The sequence below is a fragment of the Mustela putorius genome, unplaced genomic scaffold, assembly GCF_011764305.1.
Source record: "Mustela putorius furo isolate JIRA1106 unplaced genomic scaffold, ASM1176430v1.1 tig00003898_pilon_pilon_pilon, whole genome shotgun sequence".
Lineage (NCBI taxonomy): Eukaryota > Metazoa > Chordata > Mammalia > Carnivora > Mustelidae > Mustela > Mustela putorius.
Window position 1 is genome coordinate 17,656,103 of NW_025422047.1, and position 23,021 is coordinate 17,679,123.

The 23,021-nt window shown below is 40.5% G+C and overlaps 1 protein-coding gene across 1 annotated transcript in view; it reads right to left on the reverse strand.

Moving 5' to 3' along the window:
• Window positions 1–245: 245 nt before the first annotated feature.
• The window catches only part of LEO1 (LEO1 homolog, Paf1/RNA polymerase II complex component), a 44,351-nt gene continuing 21,575 nt past the window's right edge, over window positions 246–23,021 (reverse strand). The window contains exons 7-12 of the mRNA XM_004755416.3: window positions 13,232–13,326; window positions 12,523–12,657; window positions 11,316–11,451; window positions 9,000–9,186; window positions 7,068–7,165; window positions 246–483 (exon numbers count right to left, since the gene is read on the reverse strand). Coding sequence (XP_004755473.1) covers window positions 379–483; window positions 7,068–7,165; window positions 9,000–9,186; window positions 11,316–11,451; window positions 12,523–12,657; window positions 13,232–13,326 — 756 coding nt within the window. The 3' untranslated portion in view covers window positions 246–378. The remainder of the gene's footprint in view (window positions 484–7,067; window positions 7,166–8,999; window positions 9,187–11,315; window positions 11,452–12,522; window positions 12,658–13,231; window positions 13,327–23,021) is intronic.

A 23,021-nucleotide genomic window follows, 5' to 3' on the forward strand; every position in this document is an offset into this window, starting at 1 on the left:
AGTTTGTGGTACAGAGTTATAGCAGCCCTAACAAACTCAAACAAGCACAAGAAGCTCTTTCTGGGCCCTTAAACTCAGAACTCCAGAGGAATGCCTCACTTGCCTCACCTGACCCTGACTAGGAGGCTACTTTGTGGGGGTAGGGGAGGGGGAGAGCAGCAGGAATTCACTAAAACTTAAGACTTCCTGTGAAGTTTAAACAAAATCAACTTGCTTTAGATAAAGTAGATTTCCTGAAAAGAGACTTGCTTTAAAAAAATTTTTATTACAATTAAAATTACACAAAAGCAAATCAATTCATTTCAATCAAAATAACTCATGTTTACATCATATTTAATAAACTGTACAAAAATACATAAAATGTTTTCACATTGTGCTTCAATCATCATCTTCTTCCTCTTCATCACTGATCACATACTTCTTATGCTTTTTACTTGCTTTATCATCATCTTCTGCTTTTCTCTTTCCAGAAGGTTCCCCTTCCTAAACAAATAAAATTTTTAAAAATCTGAAAATCAATAGAAAATATTTCTAGGAAGATTTATCAAAAGTACTCTGAGCTGAATGATCCTCTGAAAACACAAAATAAAGTAATTTTTAAAATAAGAACATTTACCAAATGAATAAAACCAGTGGCGAAGGTCATGGCCAGTTCCCAGTACTAGAAGCATTAAAAAATGACAACTATCCAGAGCTAATTACAAACTAACTACAAAACAACCCAACTTCAGGACCGTAAGGAAGACCCAAGAAATTATAAGCAATCTCTTGGAAGGGAGGCCTTGTACATGAAGAATAGCATAGAGGGAAACTGGAAACTAGGTCTATCCTGGGAATAGTTGAGGCTCTCCAAAGAAGTCTGCCTGTTAGAACCACTGATCCTATTGAATATTTTTACTGTGATTGGGTGATTAAACTTTTCCTCTGCTTCCTCAGCATTTCACCTCTTTGTTATCTAAAATTCACTATTTTAGGGGCACACTCTGATGGCTCAGTAGGTTAAGAGTCTGCCTTCAGCACAGGTCATGATCCTGGGGTCCTGGGATAGACCCCACCTGGGGCTCCCTGCTCAGCAGAGTCTCCTCTCCCTCTGCCCCCCCCCACCTGCTTGTACACTCTAATAAAATCTTTAAAAAAATAAAATAAAATTCAGTATTTTAAAGACCATTAATTTTTTAAAATAAAGATTTCCTATTTTGGATATACTAAAAATTCACATCATAAAAGTTTATAAAAATATTTAAAGAAGTTAAAGGCCTATTACACGAGTTCGTATTAGTTAAAATCATGTACCATGTTCTAATAGAAACAATTCAGGAAGTTATCTAAAAACAATTTTTACAGAAAGATTTCAAATATATCAACATCTAAATAATATCCAATAGTAACTAAAATGAACTGGTACAGAATATGACACTCCAGAACTGCCTTAACCGTCTTCCTCGTCAAAATTAAACAGGGTGAATAGTCAAAGGCTGAAGTTGGGGAAAGCCAGGCATCTCTGCTATAACCAGAGAAAGTTTCTGGATGCACAGGCTGGTGCATCTACTTCTTCTGATGGTCCCCATGGCTGGACTTCTGAGGAGCAGATACCATCCCACACTTGCTTCCTGCTTTATTATCCCAAACACATCCTCACAGACCTGAAGTGCCAAGGAGAATTCAAAGGGGAACGTTATGAACTCAAAAAGAGAGTCAGAAGTCCTCCTGCACTTCCTTTCCAGCTGGCAACAGTCAAGTTATCCAAACAGCAGTGCTGGAAGATGGATCTCACCCCAGGGTGTGACTAGTGCTCCTTCCTACCTCCTAGCCTGGAGCAAACCCAGATGCTTCCCTTCTCTCCCAACCCAACATCAGCACAGGCAAAGAGGACATTCAGTCCCACCATTTGTCTTTTCACTAATTTTCAGCCAGAAGTCTTAAACACTTTACATGCAAGCCCCCTGAGGCACTGTTCCCTACCTAAACCTCAGTTTATCCTTCAGCTCTAAAATTCTCTAAGGAGTTTAGTTTGAGTGAACTAAAGAACTGACATGGTACTTCTCACAGGTGGTAGAGCCTGAAACCGAGACACAGACTCTTAACTGCAGACAACAAACTGACGGTGACCAGAGGGCAGGGGGCAGGGGGTTGGGTGACACAGTGATGCGGATGAAGGAGGACGCTTGCTGTGATGAGAACCAGGCATTGTATCGAAGTGCTGCATCATTAAATGACTTGAAACTAATATTACAATGTATGTTAATAAACTGGAATTTAAAGAAAAAGTTGAAATAAAAAAGTATAAGGTGGTAGAGCCTGTTCTAAAGGATGCGGGACCGGGCCCAGTGGCTGGAGATGGTCAGGGCCCTCCAAACAAATCCAGATGGCACCAATCCTAATCCACGATTGGGGCTAAGACGCTCCAGAATTCTGCTTGGGAAATCCTGCAAGGACTGATTTCCCCAGCAGCTACAGGCAAGCACAGTAAAGCACAGCAAAGGCAGGTAAGACTTAGTGAATGCCATCCTTCAGGGAACCTCATATTGTGCAAGTAAAAATGTGGGATTCTACTCTACTGAACTGAAGTGGAGTAAATCCCGGCGCCATGTATAAGTGCAACAAATGACAGAAATATTCCTGTTAGACTGAAGTATACTAACATAGCCAGGAATGCAAGTCTATATAGACACAGGAACAGCAGCCCAGTTTTGAAGGAATTGTCTTCCAACAATTTAAAACTAATTGTAAATAACTGTAAATGTTTTTAAAACTCATTGACTAATTTTTTCATACTAATAAGCCAGTTGCCAGAGTTTATTTAACACAAAACATACCTAAGAATATATATAAATACAAGTGTCTTCAAGTATGAGAGGCCAACACCAAGAATGTCCAAGGGTTCCAGGGAAATATATTCAGAATCTCAATCATGGGAAATCCTATCCTGGAGGGCAACCTGGGGCTATGCTGGATCCAAGTCACCCATGGTCCCATAAACAGAGAACAAGGACCTCGAACAGGTAAAGGCAGGGTTGCCACGGTGGGGAACACAGGATCGGTGAGGGAGAACTGGGAGAGGAACCAGACCACTGGGCACCACCTTCTAAGTAATCCTCAGCAGGTCACCTCCTCCACCTAAGAAAGCTGAGGACTGGCCATGATTCCTTCCTTTCCATTGTCTTCATGTTTCTTTCTACTTGGGTCTTTCCTTTTTCCAGTTTCTCCTCTTCCCATTTTTCTACCATTCAATTTATTTAGGTTTTCTAAAGTTATTTATTGCTTACAAAAGTAAGAGAGAATAAAAAAGCTACTTTTTCCCTTTCTTGTAACTTAGACCCTGTTGGGGAAGAGAAACAAGCATTTCCTGCTCAGATACTACATGTCACTGTGCTACCCACTTTTGTACCTGTTATTTATTATCATCCAACAACTCTGCAGGCAGCAAGCATAAATGCCACTGAAGAGATCAAAGAACAGACATAGAAATGTGAGCTGTCTTGATCAAGACTATACAAGTGGCCAAGAGTCAATAATCCAGTTGACTATAATCCAGACTCATGCCCTCCCACCCTCCACCCCCCCCATCACAGAAAGCTCTGCTGATAATGGTAGTTCTCTGGGAACTTAGACTCTGCAAGTTCCCCAGCATCTCACCCAGGCTCCTGCTGTCTGGATGGGGCTTAATGTATAAACAGCTAGGAGGCATCCACAAGAGGCATTTGTAAGTCAGGAGGTTATAGGTTTTCCCAGCCTAGAAGGCGGCTACATGATGGATCACATTTAAAATCTTATTTCCAGGGCGCCTGGGTGGCTCAGCTAAGCCTCTGCCTTCGGCTCAGGTCACAGTCCCAGGGTCCTGGGATCGAAGCCCGCATTGGACTCTCTGCTTACCAGGGAGCCTGCTTCCCCCTCCCCTTCTGCCTGTCTCTCTGCGTACTTATGACCTCTCTCTCTGTGTAAATAAAAATCTCTTTTCTGAGAATACTAGAGAGAAACAGAAGTTCTATGGCAAATCTCAATTTTCATTCACAGTTTCCGCTTGCCAAGAAATAAAATAGCATCTGCTTAGATGAGGCTTCCCGTTTGCCAACAGTGCCACACACTATAAACCCATCATTAAGATGCTTCCTATATAATTTAAAACAAATAGGTTGCAGAATAGTAAGACAATTTCTGTCTAGTTATCTTCCACAGCACGCCATTTCAAACAAAGACTGGGAAATATTAAATATTGTGACTAACAAACAATAATGCAACATAGTACTCTGCTTCACATAAGAGCCTCACAGAAGTTTATAGTTCACAGAAAACCAAAACGATCAAAATACATTAAGACCACATGTAACAGAAATGCAACATCTATATGCCCTTCAATATGACAAAACAATCCCTCCCTCCCACTGAAAATAATTAACAAGAACGGGAAAATATAAACAACTCAATGTGATGGCAAGAAAATAAGGCATAATTACAGGCCAAAACTCAAGTTCATGAAACCAAGAGATAAGTAGAACACTAATGCAGGCTTTCTCCCTGAAGACCTTTACCAAACTGTGAACATCAGCTTTGGTTTTTATGCTCCATGGGTGCTGAGTACAGAAGCAAACGCCAGTTGGAGCACTTTAATAGCAGACCCCAAAGGACTACACCTTTAGTATAAAGGCAAACCAGAAATAAGCCCAGGCCCACTTCTTTGAGGCAATGATCTGTGGATTTTTTTGGTAAAGGGCCAGATAATAAATGTCTTAGCCTTTGGTAAGACACACAGTTTGTTTTAACTATTCAACTCTGCCCTTGTAGCAAAAAACATTCATAGATAACACATAAATGAATAAACATGCCTGGTTTCTAACAAAACTTAATTTAAAAAAATGTTTGGCAGGTTAGTGAGCTGTCATTGGCCACGAACAAGTTTGTATGAGCCAAGCGTAACGTAGAGAGCTGCTGAATCAATACGTTCCATACTTGAAACTAATGGAACATGGTGTGTCAGCTGTATACTTCAATTTAAAACAAAAAGTTGGGGTGCTCAATTTTCTCATATACACAAGTTTGTGTGTAACTGAATTATTTGAAGAATGAACAGGATTTTGGAGAAAAAAAAAATAACCTAGAACCAAGTAATATGAGAAAGCTGCTTCCACAGAATGAGAGTTAAAGTCACTGGCTGGATCACAGGATATCTGTCATCATTACAAAACAGAAAAAATTAATCAGTTCTAGGAAAATTCATAACCTCAAGTCAGAATTCTCACTTCCAGGTAATCTAAAAAGACCTCATTCCAGATAATCTAAAAAGACCTCATTTAAAGTATACTTTAAAGTGATCCCAGGTCATCATCTCTGGATTGTGGGATCAAGACCTGCCTTGAGCTCTGTGCTGGGTGTGGAGCCTGCCTTAGATTCTCTCACTTCCTCTGCACTCCCCACTCCCTCTCTTAAATACATACATACATACATACATAACATGAAGTGATCCTAGGTGGCTGATATTCAATGTACCTAGCAGAGGCAAATATAAATCTTCTTTATGGGAATGCATCAATCTAGACACCTCAAAAATCCCCTTTGACCTCAGCTAAGTAAATCAATCACTTAATCCCAGGATACCAAGAGAAATAAGTCATCAGGAAATAGAGCCAGTAAATGGGCAATAAAATCACACATGTAAAGATTTCAGACACTGGAATTATCAGACATAAAAGACTATATACACAGGTTTTTAAAGACCTAAAAAGGAAAAACTGGAAATATGAGTTAGGGGAGAGTTTTTAAAATGACCAATTTGAAAAAGAAACTACAACTAAGCATTTTGTAAATGGCCAATTTGAGAAAGAAACTAAACTTCTACAGATGAAAACTAAAACTAAAAATTCAATGAAAGAGATTAACAACACGAGGCACAGGTGAAGACAGGGCCAGTGAACCAAAAGAGGGCTCTAAAGAAATACCACAGAATGCAGAGACAAACACAAGAAAATATGAAAGACAGTTTGAGAGTTGTAGAGAACAGAGAAGGAACCACAGGCATTTAATCAGTTCCATAAAGAAATGACAGAAAAAATGGTACAGAGTATCTGAAAAATTGACAACCGAGAAATTTTCAGAACTAATGATGAATTCACATTCAGAAACAAATCCCAAACAGAAAAATAAAAGGAAATACCAAAGAGATGTCACAATACAATTCAAGAACACCAAAGGTAAAAAGAGATCTAAAAAGACTCAACTAAAAGAAGTCCTGGGGATGTAAGGAATAGCATGGTGACTATAGTTAAAAATACATTATTGAATATTTGAAAGTTGCTAATAGCATAGGCCTAAAAAAGGACCTTAAAAGTTCCTACCACAAGAAAAAAAGTTTGTAACTATGTCTGATGAATGTTAACTAGATTTACTGTGGTGATCATTATGCGATATATACAATTATTAACACAATCATTATACTGGACATCTAAAACTAATGTTACATGTCAACTACACCTCAAAAAAAAGACTTAAAATTTCTCAGCACCTGTATTCTTATCATTTGGAAAGGATACTATTAAAAACATAAATTAAAATATTTTAAAATTACTTTGAAATAATTTTTTATTATTTTGATAAAATTTAATACTACTCCAATACTATTTTATCTAAAGAAAAAAAAGATTTTTCTACCGTAAGAACTGTTTCTATAATTAAAAAATAAATATTGCAAATAAACAAAAACAAAAGAAAGAGAGAAGACATAAACCCCCTGATCTACCCCCACTGAATGATTTCTAGTTTCTAGTCAAGCCTTGGTAGCTCAGGCCCCCGATGTTTCCCCACAAGCCTTTCCATCCCCCTAGGATGCCCACCGGGCCAGTGTGCCCTACAAGCTAACACTTTCTTCCATACCCAGTAAGAGGTCTCCTCTGAGCAGCCTTGCAACCTCTGCCTGAGCACAGGGGTCAGACCCTCCTCTGGCTGCTCCTGCTCCTGTCACTGCCTCTATTTCACTGACTTTCAGCAAAGCAGACAGACATCTGTCTGTGCCTCTGGGCGGGAGTGGACTCGAGGACACAGGGTAAACCCCTAGCATTGAATACATTTGTTTTTACCTCATCACTGGTCAGTTTCTTTGCTTTGAGTAATCTTTGGGCCTTATCTTCTTCTGATCCCTCATCACTGTCTGACGAATAGATTCTGGCTCGTTCCTCTGAAAGCAAAGGAATTATTTGTGAGTAACTTTCAAAGATGGTGATCTGTTCATTTCTGGATTTTTCTTCTGATGATTATCTTTAGTTCCTTCTGTACCTTTTCCCAGAAGAAACAAATCCCTAAAAATTTTCTGATTTAAAAATAAATGTAAGATTAGTATGCTGAAGTGAAGTACTTACCCTCTCAAAATACAAGAATGGTTCATCTGACCAGTTTTAAGTATGAAAAAGGCTGTGTGCAAGGTCACTAGAAACACAAACACCAGTAACTCTTCCAGAACAAGCTACTGACACCCAAGTCATTCTTTCATGGGGGATAACTGTTAATTCCAAAATAAGCTTTGAAGATAAAAAACAAGCGGTGGCTTCCCAGTCCTGTAAAGACCATTTGTTGCCAGATGGACATTTCCAAAGGAGATGGACATGAGTAACAGTCTACACGGATGTCCCAGCCCTGGTGAAACTTAGGATGGAATCAAGCACAGCTGACTTTAGACCAACCCATTGGCAAGTGAACCCGGAATCTTCCCTGGGACTTAATGAACATTAATGAACCAGTCAGGCTTTTAATCTCTGGAGAACTGAATATTATCTCTCTCTCTACCTAAAAGCATCCTCAATTTTTTTGTTTTTATTCAGTTTTTATGTGGTTTATTTCCACAATTAATCTCTACTGTGGGAAATCAGCACTAACAAAAAAATTGTCTCTGTACTGTAGGGCCAAAATAAGTTAACAGGCAGGCAAGAAGGGTGTGATAGCTCCCGAGAACAAATGCAGTCACTGCAAGAAAAGGAGAAAAGAGTTTTATAAGATGGCACAGGGGAAATTCGAGTGTTCTTAAAATCTGTCACTCAGTAAGGACCAAACTAGGAGGCATGGTCCCCCGCGGTATTACCTTACGCTGTACAGTGGTTCCCAGAGCTCTATCAGGTTAATCTAGGGAGGACTGGAGTTTCATTTTACAGATGGGGAACATGATCTGCAGAGATATGAAGACACTTGCCTGAAGCTGAGGACTGGTAAGAAGAGTCACAATGGTTTTAGGTTACGTTTATGTAGTACTCGTATGTGCCAGGCACCGGGCAAAGTACTTTACATGTATTATGTCACTACATTCTCAAAATCACCTCACTTTTTAAGTACTATCATTATTAATAGGTTGTGTTTTTTTTTTTCCTGAGGAACAGGAAGTAGGTATAATTTTCCATAAGTCATCCAACTGAAGAGCAGCAGAACTGAGAGCTGGGAGAGTCAGGTCAGGGACTAGGACAAGCCTTCTACCCCAGCTTCCATCTGCAGGCTGCAGGGAAATCTCTGGATGCAGTGTTGTGGTTGAGACCAATGCCTCAGGAGTCCGATGACCCTGGTTCAAGAACTGTCCACTTACCAACTCAACACTTACCATCTTACCAATTTACCCTCTCAAAGTAACTGTCCCCCCCAATAAGAACGAGACAGCAGTTCTTCCAGGCTCACCTCGAAGAATTCTGCAGTATCTAGTTCAGTAGCCCTTGAAATACATCACTCATTAATACCGGTTTCTCAAAAATAAAAAATCCAGGGGTGCCTGGGTGGCTCAGTTGGTGAAGTGTCCAACTATTGATTTCGGTTCAGGTTGTGATCTCAGGGTTGTGAGATCAACCCCCATGTGAGGCTCTGTGCTGGGTGTGGAGCTTGCTTAGGATTCTTTCTCTCCCCCTGCCCCTCCCACCACCAGCTCTCTCTAAAAAAAGAAATCAATAAAATATCCAGTGATGGCATTCAGAGTAGGCCAAATGCAAAGATAAATTCCTGAACCCCAAATTTATGAAATTAAACTTCTGCACACTCACCTCGAATGCCCCCTTTATATCGGTTTTTAATGGCAGCCAAGCTGATGGACTCCTCGCCTTCCTCCTCCTCATCATAGCGATCAGGTTCTAGGTAACTAGCACTCAGCCCCCGCTGGTGCTGTTTCTCTCTCATTCGGCGCTGCTGAGATTCCCGACGAATAGAAGCCCTCAAACGTTCTTCTTCTTTCTGCAAAGAAGCAAATAATACACTGAACTTTAAAAAATGAGCTAGTTTACTGCCCACTTAAACTACTTTTACTAGAAGGAACCTGTAAATGCCCAGCCCAGGATAATACCTATTTCTGCAGTCCTCCCCATGCCACACCCGTTACCTCACACCGTGATCACTCAGTGCAGTTGAGTTCCAAGGCGTGAAGGGAGCACAGGCTGAAGGGGCAGAAGGCCCCCTCATGCTAACCACCCAGTCAGATCTGGCACACACGTAGCCTCGGGAGCTGTAGTGTCCCCCCTGCTGCCAGGCAGAGCCCAGAGAGCAGCAAGCAGCCTGAGGAACCTCAGCCACGCCCAGTGGACACCTGAGGGAGGCTGTGTCTGCTGACCCGAGACAGACACCTGGCGCGCACGGGCTCCACCGAACTACAGTGGTGAGCAGATGGTCCCGTCTGGGCCCTTCCCCGCCAGAGAGCTTCCCCACAGCTCCTGATGACAGGACGGGGAGGCGCTGGTAGGGGAGGATCCCTGAGCCCCAAAGCAGAACAGTCACACACATCCTCCGCCTGGCCATTCACAGTGTTTACAAGGTAGAGACAGAATATGAGAGGTCAGGGATATTACAGCATTTCTTTGAATTCCTCATTTAATTGCTATTACTGCACACAACATTGCTAGACATTCTATGCAGGGAACTTTTCATTAAAGTTGTATAGAGTATAAAAGAAAAATCACTGTTGGTACAACCGGGATTAACAACAACTAGCTCATTCCTTATGCATTTCCATGGAAACTGGGGAAGTGGGGGAGGACCTGGGGTATCTTTCAAGGTGGTCCAGAGGGCTCTTCCAATAATGCTGAGACCAGAGTCTGAAGGTTCCTGTAGCTACCTTGGCTTGAGGAGAAAAGGCTAGGAAATGGGGCAAAAAGTAACGCTCCAAAGCCAATGTGCCCCCACACTACTGGGTTAGGCACTGCTATGAACCTGGTTTAGTTAACCTGCCTCCATGAACAAAATATGAGAAGGAAGAGAAAGCAGAGGCCCGGGGCCAGGCCATCAGCAGAATCTAAGAGCCAGAGTGTCTTTGCCTCACTGTGCTCTGGTGCACTCGGGAATGGAATCCCATGAAGCAGGCAGGACAATGCGTGATATCTAGCAGGTATCAGAGAATGAAACTATTCAGCTGCATACAGCTTCTTATAGCAAGTGCTGCACGAAAGGCCAACGGAGTCAATATACACGTACACCCTCATCACTGAGGGATGGTGCCCTGCACGGATGCGCGCCTCACCAGCAGCTGTGGCAACTCAGAAAGGCACAGCATTATAAACGGACCTTTGCCCGATTCTCCTTAGGTGTTCCCACTTAAACTTCTTGTCTGTATTTATTCTATTTTAGACTACATCACTAGCATTTCTACTACTTTATAACACAGACACAGCTCAGTGAATCACCTCTGAAATTCTACACCAATGTTCAGATCCCTTCAGACCCCAGTTTGTTCCTGAACCGTCAGGATCTGGTGAGTGAAACCCGAGCCCTCGCGTCTGTTTTGTGACCATCACCACATCACTCTTGCTTGGCAAATGCTTCGGGAATTGATCTGGCTCTCTGCCCACGCCAGTGTGAGGGGAAAAAAGGTGGCTAAGGGATGAGAAAAAAAGACTTGGGAAATGCTATCCTTAACATACAGCTATACCTCATTTTATTGCACTTTGCAGATACCGTGTTTTGTTTTTTTACAAATTGAAGGTTTGTGGCAATGCAGCACCAAGCAGGTCCATTCACATAATTTTTCCAGCAGCATCTGCTGTGTTTCTCTATATTTTGGTAATTCTTGCAATATTTCAAATTTTTTCATTATTCTCTTTGTTATGGTGATCTGTGATGAGTGGTCATGACTTGAAAAGCTCAGATGATGGTTAGCAAAAAAGCTTTAAACTAAGATATGTACTTTTTTTTAGACATAATGCTATTGCACACCATGTTATAAACATGTTTTATATGTACTGAGAAACAAAAAAATTCATTTGATTCTACTTTACTGCAATATTCACTTCACTGCAGAGGTCTGGAACCAAACCTGCAGTTTCTCTGAAGCATGACTGTACCAAAAATCTCAAGATAATGCACAGCAAACGAACCTTAATCATCTCTGTGCGCTGACATTCAGGATCACGACCAGCCATCGGTAAGATTCTAATCTTCTGTGTCTTTGAGCATCTATCCGCAAGCGACAGGGTCATCTTTCTGTGTGTGGCACTGTCTGTAGAGTGAGGTCTGCAAGAAATGAACAAAAATGTCTGTTTACCAGATTTATCTGTGAGTCAGTCACATCATCAACATCACCAAAACGAGAGACCAGACACCATTTCCTATTCTCCAGCAAAAAATAGGCAAGGACGCTCAACTGCATATACTAGGTGAGGGCCTGCAAACCTTCTTCATCCTGTGGCTAACTGGAACATTCTTATCTTATAAGTGAAAAACAAAAGCTGGAGTAAAAGTCTTTACATGGCACGATCACCCTCCAGAATCAGTAAATACATGGTTGAAGGAGCATTTACTGAAAACTAAGTGCCAAGCAATGTGCTCCACGTTTTACAAATGAAATGACTTCACTGTCACAGCTACTCTATAATTATTCCATTTTATGTATGTAAATGAGCAGAGAGGATAAGAAAGTTGCACAGGGTCACACAAGGGGAAGTAAGATAGAAATACGGGTCTATCTGATTCCGAAAGCCTCTACTTCTGACCACTACAATCCTCAAAAAGCTAAGTCATAACCAAGATCACTGAAGATAAACATTACCCAAGGAGGATGATTGGCTTCGAATCAAGAAAAAGAAAATAAAAACATCTCAGTGTAGTGCTTACCCATCTAAAGACACATCCCTGCAGAGCTACTGATGCTGCAGCCTCAAGAACGGGATGACCCCAGCCTCCACACCCATCTCACTGCCTTTCCTCTGACTGCATGCATACTACCAACCTCCAGCTACCAGTTAGTCTTCCAGATCAATTTAACAACAACAACAACAAAAGACATGCTGACCCCCAAGTATTCTAGGCCTCCTGGCAGTTATAGTCATCACTGGAATTAATAAATTAACACTGTGGTTTACAAAACAGTCTCTTCTAAAAGTTTTCTCATCATGACCTAGTTCCCTGTGAAACAGCAACTTTTAGTGCACTTGACAGAACAGCATCTGAGCCTTCAGAGCTGAGAACCAGACACTAGTCCTTGGTGAACTATATGGACGGTCATGTCAAATCAGGAATCAAGTATTTTGGACAGTATCTATATTCACTGCTTTTACTGTAAAAACAGTAGTTTCTAATAGTTACCTGAATGTGAGTTTGGTTTTAAAAACGGCTTGTCCCTGTAGACCAGTACCTTGTCTTATAAAAAGATGGTTGTGATCTCCCTGTAGTGGAGCTTTGTAAACATCAAACACTTCATTGCCTAAATGCAGAGACATGCTGAAAAGAAGGAACACTTCACACGTTAAAGTCATAAAGCTTTATTCTACCATTTCACTTTACTGAAATTGTGACTCAACTGCTACTTTCTCTCCTTTCACAGAGTTCAGAAGGAGAGGAAAAAAGGAGACATGATATATATGAGGAACCACCTACACAGAGTAACATACATTGTATGTCTCTGGTTTAAGAACAAAGCATGCCGAGAAGGAAAGCATGCTCTAATGGGTACTCAGTCTCTACCACTTCCCCAGGGAAAGGTAGTTTTTCTAACTTGTTATCTTACAGTGAACAGCTGGCAATGGGCAGGAGAGCTGGTATAACATTTCCAAACTATTATGCTGTGGCCGGAGAGGATGACCACATTTTTGGCCTATTTCTAATGTCTTTCACCAGCCTGTCCAACATTCAACTACCTATTTACTTCTCTCAGGTCTTCTGTGCAATGCCAGAGACCAAGCAGTGGAAACCCTTTAATAAGAGGTATACCCCAAATAAGGTTTTCTTCTGAAGTTTCACCTCCCCTAGCCACATTCCAGGTATTTCAATGTTTTTCATGGCATTTTGAGCTTACCTCCCATCTGACCACTTGACGATCCGAGCGTTGCTTTCTTTGATTTCATTTCCTTCCTCATCCCGGCGTATCCTCCATCTTATTGTATTTTCTACCTGGTTCAAAACACAAATGCCTTAGAATGCTGTAGTTTAATGTATCTTTTTCCTCAAGAGACACATAATCATAGCATTTCTGTCACACACTTAGTGACAGAAAAACAGACAATACTGAAACCCTCTTGTTATAATCAACTAGAGAGGCTGAATAAATTAGCAACAGGAAAAACAATTAGCTTAACTTCTGAGCTCCTAGTGCTAGAATCACAAAGGAAGCTGAGTGCCAGAGCATTTGAACTAATGCAAAATCCATAGCAGCCCTGGGATATGTAAAGAAAGAGCTCATAGTAAAAGCTATGAGGACAGGAATAAGACTTGAGGCCACAGGAATTAGCAATTTAGACTTGAGGCTCCCTCTATAAAGAAGGTTTTTGGGGCGCCTGGGTGGCTCAGTGGGTTAAGCAGCGGCCTTAGGCTTAGGTCATGATCCCTGGGTCCTAGGTTCGAGTCCCACATCGGGTGTCCCCCACTCTGCAGGGATCCTGCTGCTTCTTCTCTCTCTGCCTGCCACTCGCCCTGCTTGTACTCTCTGTCAAATAAATAAGTAAATAAAATCTTTAAAAAGAAAGAAAGAAAGAAAGTTCTCCTATAAAGCTAAAAACCAAATAAATGTAGGACCAAAAACCTTTGCCCAGGGAAATTCCCCAAATATGGGGAAGGAAAAAAGCAGCACCCAAGATTAAAAACCCAGGTTTTTTTTTTTTTAAAGGTTTAGACTCTAACTTTATCTTGATTGCATGTGGTAGAAATACCAGGCGGTTCTGAAAAACATTCAAGAGCTTCTAAAATGAAAACCTGAAATTAAAAACTCAGTGGGAATGGGGCACCTGGGTGGCTCAGTTAGTTAAGCATCTGACTCCTGATTTCAGCACAGGTCATGATCTCAGGGTCCTGAGATCAAGCCCTGTGTCAGGCTCCACACAGAGCAGCGTGTCTGACTGAGATTCTCTCTCCTTCTCTCCCTGCCCTTCCCCACACCCCCTTAAATCACACTCTCTCTAAAATAAATAAATAAATCTTTAAATGGTAAGCTAATCACTGACAAAGCAGGAAAGACTATCCAAGAGAAAAAGTCTCTTTAACAAATGGTGTCAGGAAAACTGGACAGTAACATGCAGAAGAATCAAACTGCACCACTTTCTTACACCAAACGCAAAAATAAATTCAAAATAGATAAAAGACCTAAATGTGAGACAAGAAACCACCAAAATCCTAGAAGAGAACATGGACAGAAACCTCTCTGATCTAGGCCACAGCACTTCTTATTAGACACGTCACCAAAGGCAAGGGAAACAAAAGCAAAAAATGAACTGATGGGACCTCATCAAGACAAAAAGCTTCTGCACAGCAAAGGAAACAATTAACAAAACTGAGAAGTAGCCTACGGAATAGGAGAAGCTAACTGCAAATGACATATCTGATACAGGGTCAGGATCCAAAATCTATTAAGGACTTACCAAACTCAACACTCAAAACACAAATAATCCAGTTAAGAAATGGACAGAGGACATGAATAGATACTTTTCTAAAAAAGACATCCAGCTGGCTAACCCATGAAAAGATGCTTAAAATCACTCATCATCAGGGAAATGCATATCAAAACCACAATGGGTATCACCTCGCACCTGCCAGAATGGCTAAAATAACACAGCAAACAACAGGTGTTAACGAGGATATGGAGGAAGGGGAACCCTCTCACACTGTTGGTAGGAATGCTAATCTGCAGCCACTCTGGAATACTTTTTAACTTTAAAAAGTTAAAAAACAGAATTACCCTATGATCCAGTTATTGCACTACTAAGTAAGATACAAGGGGTATTGAAAGGGTACACGTACCCTGATAATTATAGTAGCATTATCAACAACAGCCAAACTGTGGAGAGAGCCCAAATGTCCACTGACTGGTGAATCGATTAAAAAGATGCATATAGGGATGCCTGGGTGGCTCAGTTGGTTGGACGACTGCCTTCGGCTTGGGTCATGGTCCCGGAGTCCCGGGATGGAGTCCCACATCGGGCTCCCAGCTCCATGGGGAGTCTGCTTCGCTCTCTGACCTTCTCCTCGCTCATGCTCTCTCTCACTGTCTCTCTCCCAAATAAATAAATGAAATATTTAAAAAAAAAAAAAAAAAAGATGCATATAGAGTCTGGGCAAGATGGCAGAGGAGTAGCGAACCGAAATGACATCAGGTGGCAGTTCAGCTAGATAGTTCTCAAACCATTCTGAACACCTACAAACTCAACAGAAGATCAAAGAGAAGAGCAGCCAATTTTAGGAACAGAAAATCGACCACTTTCTGAAAGGTAGGACGTGCAGAGAAGTGAATCCAAGGCGATGGAAAGATAGATTGTTGGGGAGGGGCCGGCTCCCGGCAAGCAGTGGCACAGTGGAGCACAAAGTCAGAACTTTTAAAAGTCTACTCCACTGAGAGACATTGCTGCAGAGGCTAAGTGGGGGTGGAGCCCTCACAGGGACAGTGGGGCCTCAGGTCCCACAGGGCCACAGGATCAGGGGTGTCTGAGTGTGGCAGAGCTGCCAGGTATTGGAGTGGGGAAGCTGACTACAGACACAGAGCTGAGGAGTGAGCTCTCAGCTTGGGGTTACCTTGAACTGTGATCCTAGGCACAGTCGGACCACTGCTCTTTGAGCAGGGACCCCACAAGAGGCAGACCCAGGAAGACTCACCTTCCTCCTCTGGAAGCAGTAATCTGCTGGGTTTGGAGACTCCAAACGGGCCCATGCGTCAGAGACAGAAACGCTTGGTCACAGGCAGGGTGAGCCCAGAGCATGGCCCAAGACCAGGGAGAGGGAGGGATTGATGGCTTTTTTCTGAGGGAGAATTGAGGAGCAGGCCCCGAGCTCTCGGCTATCAAGGCCAGAGATTGGGAGGCCGCCATTTTCATTCCCATCTTTCAGAGCTCTACAGAAAACGTTCAGGGAACAAAAGCTCCTGAGAGCAAACCAGAGCAGATTACGTAGCCTGGCTCCTGGCTCCTGGCACTGCTAAAGTTGGTGCAATTCTGCCTCAGGCAAAAACATTTGAGAATCCCCTCAGGCAAAGACATTTGAGAATCCGGGAAAGAGAACCCTCTCCCAGAAGATCAGCAAGAACATCCAGCAAGACCACGCTCACCAATCAAGGAGAACAGCAGAATTCCAGAGGAGGGGAAAGCGAAGCATGGAATTCATGGCTTTCTCCCCATGATTCTTTAGTCTTGCAAAGTTAATTAAATTAAAAAAAAATTTTTTTTCTTATTCTAATTTTTTTAACCTTTCTTCTTTCGCCTTTTAACATTTTTAAACCAGCTTACTTTAACAATACCTTTCTTTTAAAAAAATCTTTTTAAACCCTACATTATTATAGTCATATTTTACCCTTCATTGTATTTAACCTTATTTTTTTGTATACATATAGGGGTTTTTTTTCTTCCTAAAAAATTTTGGGATAGAATTTCTTCTAATAGATCAAAATATACCCTAAATCTAGCACAGGGCTTTGTTCTAGTCTCCAGCCTGAGCACATTCTTTCCCCCCACCTTTTTTTTTCTTCTTTTTCCAACCAACTTATCAATTCCTTTTTTAGAATATCTTTAAAAACTTTCATCTTTACAGTCATATTCCATCCCTTCCTCACGTTTACCCTTATTTTTGTGTATACATACACACACACATATAAGTTTTTCTTTCTTTAAAATTTTGGGAGGTAGTTCCTTCTAAGAGACCAAAATGCATGCAAAATCAAGTGGGTGGAGCTGTTCTATTCACCAGTCTATATATATATATATATATATATATATATATATATATATATATATATTTTTTTTTTTTTTTTTCCTCTTTTTAACCTCCTTTCTTTCTTCCCCCCCCCCCCCAGTTTGGGGTCTCCTCTGATTTGGTTAGCATACATTTTTCTGAGGTCTTTGCCACCCTTTTAGTATTTTATTCTCTCATTCATATATTCTTATCTGGATAAGATGACAAGGAGGAAAAACTCACCACAAAAAAAAGAACAAGAAGCTGTACTGACAGCTAGGGACCTAATCAATACAATCATTGATAATATGTCAGATCTAAAGTTCAGAATGACGATTCTCAAGGTGCTGGCTGGGCTTGAAAAAGGCATGGAGGATATTAGAGAAACCCTATCTGGACAAATAAAATCCCTTTCTGGAGAAATAAAAGAACTAAAATCTAACAAAGCTGAAATCAAAAAAGGAATTAATGAGGTGCAATCAAGAATGGAGGCTGTTACTGCTACCATAAATGAAGCTGAAGAGAGAATTAGTGATATAGAAGACCAAATGATGAGGAATAAAGTAGCTGAGCAAAAGAGAGACAACAACTGGACGACAAGGGTAGAATTCGAGAGAGAAGTGATACCATAATACGAAACAATATTAGAATAATTAGGATTCCAAAAGAAGAAGAAAGAGAAAGGGGGGCAGAAGGTATATTGGAGCAAATTGTAATAGAGAATTTCCCTAATATGGCAAAGGGAACAAGCATCAAAACCTAGAAGACACAGAGAACCCACTCTCAAAATCAATAGAAATAGGTCCACACCACATCATCTAATAGTAAAACTTACTAGTCTTAGTGACAAAGAGAAAATCCTGAAAGCAATCCAGGACAAGAAGCCTGTAACATACGATGGGAGAAATATTACATTGGCAGCAGACTTATCCACAGAAACTGGCAGGCCAGAAAGAACTGGCATGATATAGTCAGAGCACTAAACGAGAAGAATATGCAGCCAAGAATACTATATCCAGCTAGGCTATCATTGAAAATAGAAGGATAGATAAAAAGCTTCCAGGACAAACAAAAATTAAAAGAATTTGCAAACACGAAATATTGAAAGGGGCCCTCTAAGCAAAGAGAGAGCCTAAAAGTAGTAGACCAGAAAGGAAGAGAGACACTATACAGTAACAGTCACGTTACAGGCAATACAATAGCACTAAATTCACATCTCTCAATAGCTACTCTGAATGTAAATGGGGTAAATGCCCCAATCAAAAGACAGAGGGTATCAGAATGGATTTAAAAAAACAAAACGCATTAATATGCTGTCTGCAAGAAACTCATTTTAAACACAAAGACAGCTCCAGGTTTAAAGTGAGGGGGTGGAAAACAATTTACCATGCTAATGGACATCAAAAGAAAGCTGGGGTGGCGATCCTTGTATCAGATCAATTAGATTTTAAGCCAAAGACTATAATAAGAGATGAGGAAGGACACTATATCATGCTCAAAGGGTCTGTCCAACAAGAAGATCTAACAATTTTAAATATCGATGCCCCTAACATGGGAGCAGTAAACTGTATAAACCAATTAATAACAAAATCAAAGAAACACATCAAAAATAATAAAATAATAGTAGGGAACTCTGACACCCCCCTCACTGAAATGGACCGATCATCCAAGCAAAAGATCAACAAAGAAATAAAGGCCTTAAATGACACACTGGACCAGATGGACATCAGATATACTCAGAACATTCCATCCCAAAGCAACAGAAAACACATTCTCCAGTGCACATGGAACCTTCTCCAGAACAGATCACATCCTGGCTCACAAATCAGATCTCAACCGATACCAAAAGATTAGAATCCTTCCCTGCATATTTTCAGACCACAATTCTCTGAAGCTAGAACTCAATCACAAGAAGAAATTTGGAAAGAACTCAAATACATGGAGGTTAAAGAGCATCCTACTCAAGAATGAATGGATCAACCAGGAAATTAAAGAAGAACTGAAAAAATTCATGGAAACAAATGATAATGAAAACACAACTGTTCAAAATCTGTGGGACACAGCAAAGGCAGTCCTGAGAGGAAAGTATATAGCCATACAAGCCTTTCTCAAGAAACAAGAAAGGTCTCAAGTACACAACCTAACCCTACACCTATAGGAGCTGGAGAAATAACAGCAAAGAAAGCCTAAAACCAGCAGAAGAGAAATAATAAAGATCAGAGCAGAAATCAGTGAAATAGAAACTAAAAGAACAGTAGAACAAATCAACAAAACTAGGAGCTAGTTCTTTGAAAGAATTTGTAAGACTGGAAAACCCCTGGCCAGACTTATCAAAAAGAAAAGAGAAAGGACCCAAATAAATAAAATCATGAATGAGAGAGGGGAGATCAAAACCAACACCAAAGAAATACAAACAATTATAAGAACATATTATGAGCAACTATACACCAGCAAATTTGGCTATCTGGAAGAAATGGATGCATTCCTAGAGACATATATACTACCAAAATTGAACTAGAAGAAATAGGAAACCTGAACAGACCCATAACCAGTAAGGAGATTGAAGCAGACATCAAAAATCTCCCAACAGACAAGAGCCCAGGGCCAGATGGCTTCCCAGGGGAAGTATACCAAACATTTTAAGAAGAATTAATACCTATTCTCCTGAAACTGTTCCAAAAACTAGAAATGGAAGAAAAACTTCCCAACTCACTTTATGAGGCCAGCATTACCTTGATCTCAAAACCAAACAAAGACCCCATCAAAAAGGAGAATTACATGCCAATATCCTTGATGAACAGAGATGTGAAAATTCTCACCAAAATACTAGCCAATAGGATCCAACAGTACATTAAAAGGATTATTCACCATGACAAGTGGGATTTATTCCTGGGCTGTAAGGTTGGTTCAACATCTGTAAAATCAATCAATGTGATACAATACATTAACAAAAGAAAGAACAAGAACCATATGATACTCTTAGTAGATGCTGAAAAAACATTTGACAAAGTATGGCATCCTATCTTGATCAAAACTCTTCGAAATATAGGGACAGAAGGTACAATCCTCAATATCATCAAAGCCATCTATGAAAAACCCACAGTGAATATCATTCTCAATGGGGAAAAACTGAGAGCTTTTCCCCTAAGGTCAGGAACACAGGAGGGATGTCGACGATCACCACTGCTATTCAACACAGTACTAGAATTCCTAGCCCCACCAATCACACAACAAAAAAATTAAAGGCGTTCAAACTGACAAAGAAGTCAAACTCTCACTCTTTGCAGATGGTATGATACTCTATGTGGAAAACCCAAAAGAGTCCACTCCAAAGCTGCTAGAACTTGTACAGGAATTCAGTGAAGTACCAGGATATAAAACCAATGCACAGAAATCAGCTGCATGTCTATACACCAACAATAAGACAGAAGAAAGAGAAATTAAGGAGTTGATCCCATTTACAATTGTACCCAAAACCGTAAGATACCTAGGAATAAACCTAACCACAGAGGCAAAGAATCTGTACTCAGAAAACTATTAAGTACTCATGAAAGAAATTAAGGAAGACACAAAGAAATGGAAAAACGTTCCATCTCATGGGTTGGAAGAACAAATATTGTGAAAATGTCTATGCTACCTAATGCAATCTATACATTTAATGTAATCCCTATCAAAACACCAACAATTTCTTTCAAAGAAATGGAACAAATAATCCTAAACTTTATATGGAACCAGAAAAGACCTCGAATAGCCAGAGGAATGTTGAAAAAGAAAGCCAACGTTGGTGGGCACCACAATTCCAAACTTCAAGCTCTATTACAAAGCTACAATCATCAAGACAGTATGGTACTGGCACAAAAACAGACACATAGATCAATGGAACAGAATAGAGAGCCCAGAAATAGACCCTGAACTCTATGGCCAAATAATCTTCGACAAAGCAGGAAAGAATGTCCAATGGAAAAAAGTCTCTTCAACAAATGGTGTTGGGAAAATTGGACAGACACATGCAGAAAAATGAAACTGGGCCATTTCCTGACACCACACACAAATTAGACTCAAAATGGATGAAAGACCTCAATATGAGACAAGAATCCATCAAAAGCCTTGAAGAGAACACGGGCAGCAACCTCTTCGACCTCAGCTGCAGCAACATCTTTCTAGAAACATCACCAAAAGCAAGGGAAGCTAGGGCAAAAATGAACCATTGGGACTTCATCAAGATCAAGATCATCCTTTGCACAGCAAAGGAAACAGTTAACAAAACCAAAAGACAACTGACAACAGAATGGGAGAAGACATTCACAAATAACATATCAGATAAAGGGCTAGTATCCAAAATATATAAAGAACTTATCAAACTCAACACCCAAAGAACAAAATAATCCAAACGAGAAATGGGCAGGGGACACGAACAGACATTTCTGCACAGAAGACATCCAAATTAACAACAGACACATGAAAAAAATGCTCAACATCACTCAGCATCAGGGAAATACAAATAAAAACCATAAGGAGATACCACCTCACACCAGTCAGAATGGCTAAAATTAGTAAGTCGGGCAATGACAGATATTGGAGAGGATGGAGAAAGGGTAACCCTCCTACACTGTTGGTGGGAATGCAAGCTGGTACAGCCACTCTGGAAAACAGCATGGAGATTCCTCAAAAAGTTGAAAATAGAGCTACCCTATGACCCAGTAATTGCACTACTGGGTATTTACCCTAAAGATACAAATGTAGTGATCCAAAGGGGCACATGTACCAGAAAGTTTATAGCAGCAATGTCCACACAGCCAAACTATGGGAAGAACCTAGATGTCCATCAACAGATGAACGGATAAAGAAGATATATAGATATAAATCTTCTGTATCCGTATATAGATAGATGTATATACATCTACGGATATACGGATATATAGATGTATATAGATAAATATACACCTATAGCTATATACATCTATATATATAGATATATAAAAATGTATATATATACACACACATCTTCTTTTATATATATATATATTCTTTATACACACACACACACACACACACCTTCTTTATCCGTTCATATACAATGGAATACTATGCAGCCATCAAGAAAATGATATCTTGCCATTTGCAACGACGTGGATGGAACTAGAGGGTATTATGCTGAGTGAAATAAGTCAGTCAGAGAAAGACAATTAACATATGATCTCTCCGATATGAGGAATTTGAGAGGCAGAGTGGGGGCGTTGGGAGGTAGGAAAGGAAAAAATGAAACAAGATGGGATCAGGAGGGAAACAAACCATAAGAAACTCTTAATCTCACAAAACAGACTGTTGCTGGACGGGAGAGGGGTATGCAGAGGCTGGTTGGGTTATGGACATTGGGGAGGGTATGTGCTATGGTGAGTGCTGTGAAGTATGTAACCCTGGTGATTCGCAGACCTGTACCCCTGGGGCAAATACTACATGTTAATAAAAATAATTTTAAAAAGAAGATACAGTATAATACACACACACATACACACACACACACTGGAGTATTATTCAGTAATCAAAAAGAATGCAATCTTGTCATTTGCAATGACATGGATGGAGCTGTAATGCTAAGTGAAGTCAGTCAGATAAACACAAATACCATATTATCTTACTCATAAGTGGAATTTAAGAAAGAAAACAGATGACATATAGGAAGGGAGTAAAGAAAAAAAGAAAGAGGAAAACAAGCCATAAGTGACTCTTAACTACAGGGAACTGAGGGTTGATGAAGGAGGTAGGTAAGAGATGGGTTAGATGGGTGATAGGTATTAGAGAAATGGCACCTGTAATGAGCACTGGGTGCTATATGTAAGGAATGAATCACTGAAGTCTAGTCCAGAAACCAATACTGCAACAGGGTCTTACTGGTTCCCTTCCAGTTTTTTCCTTTCCTCTTTATTTCTCACTAAATA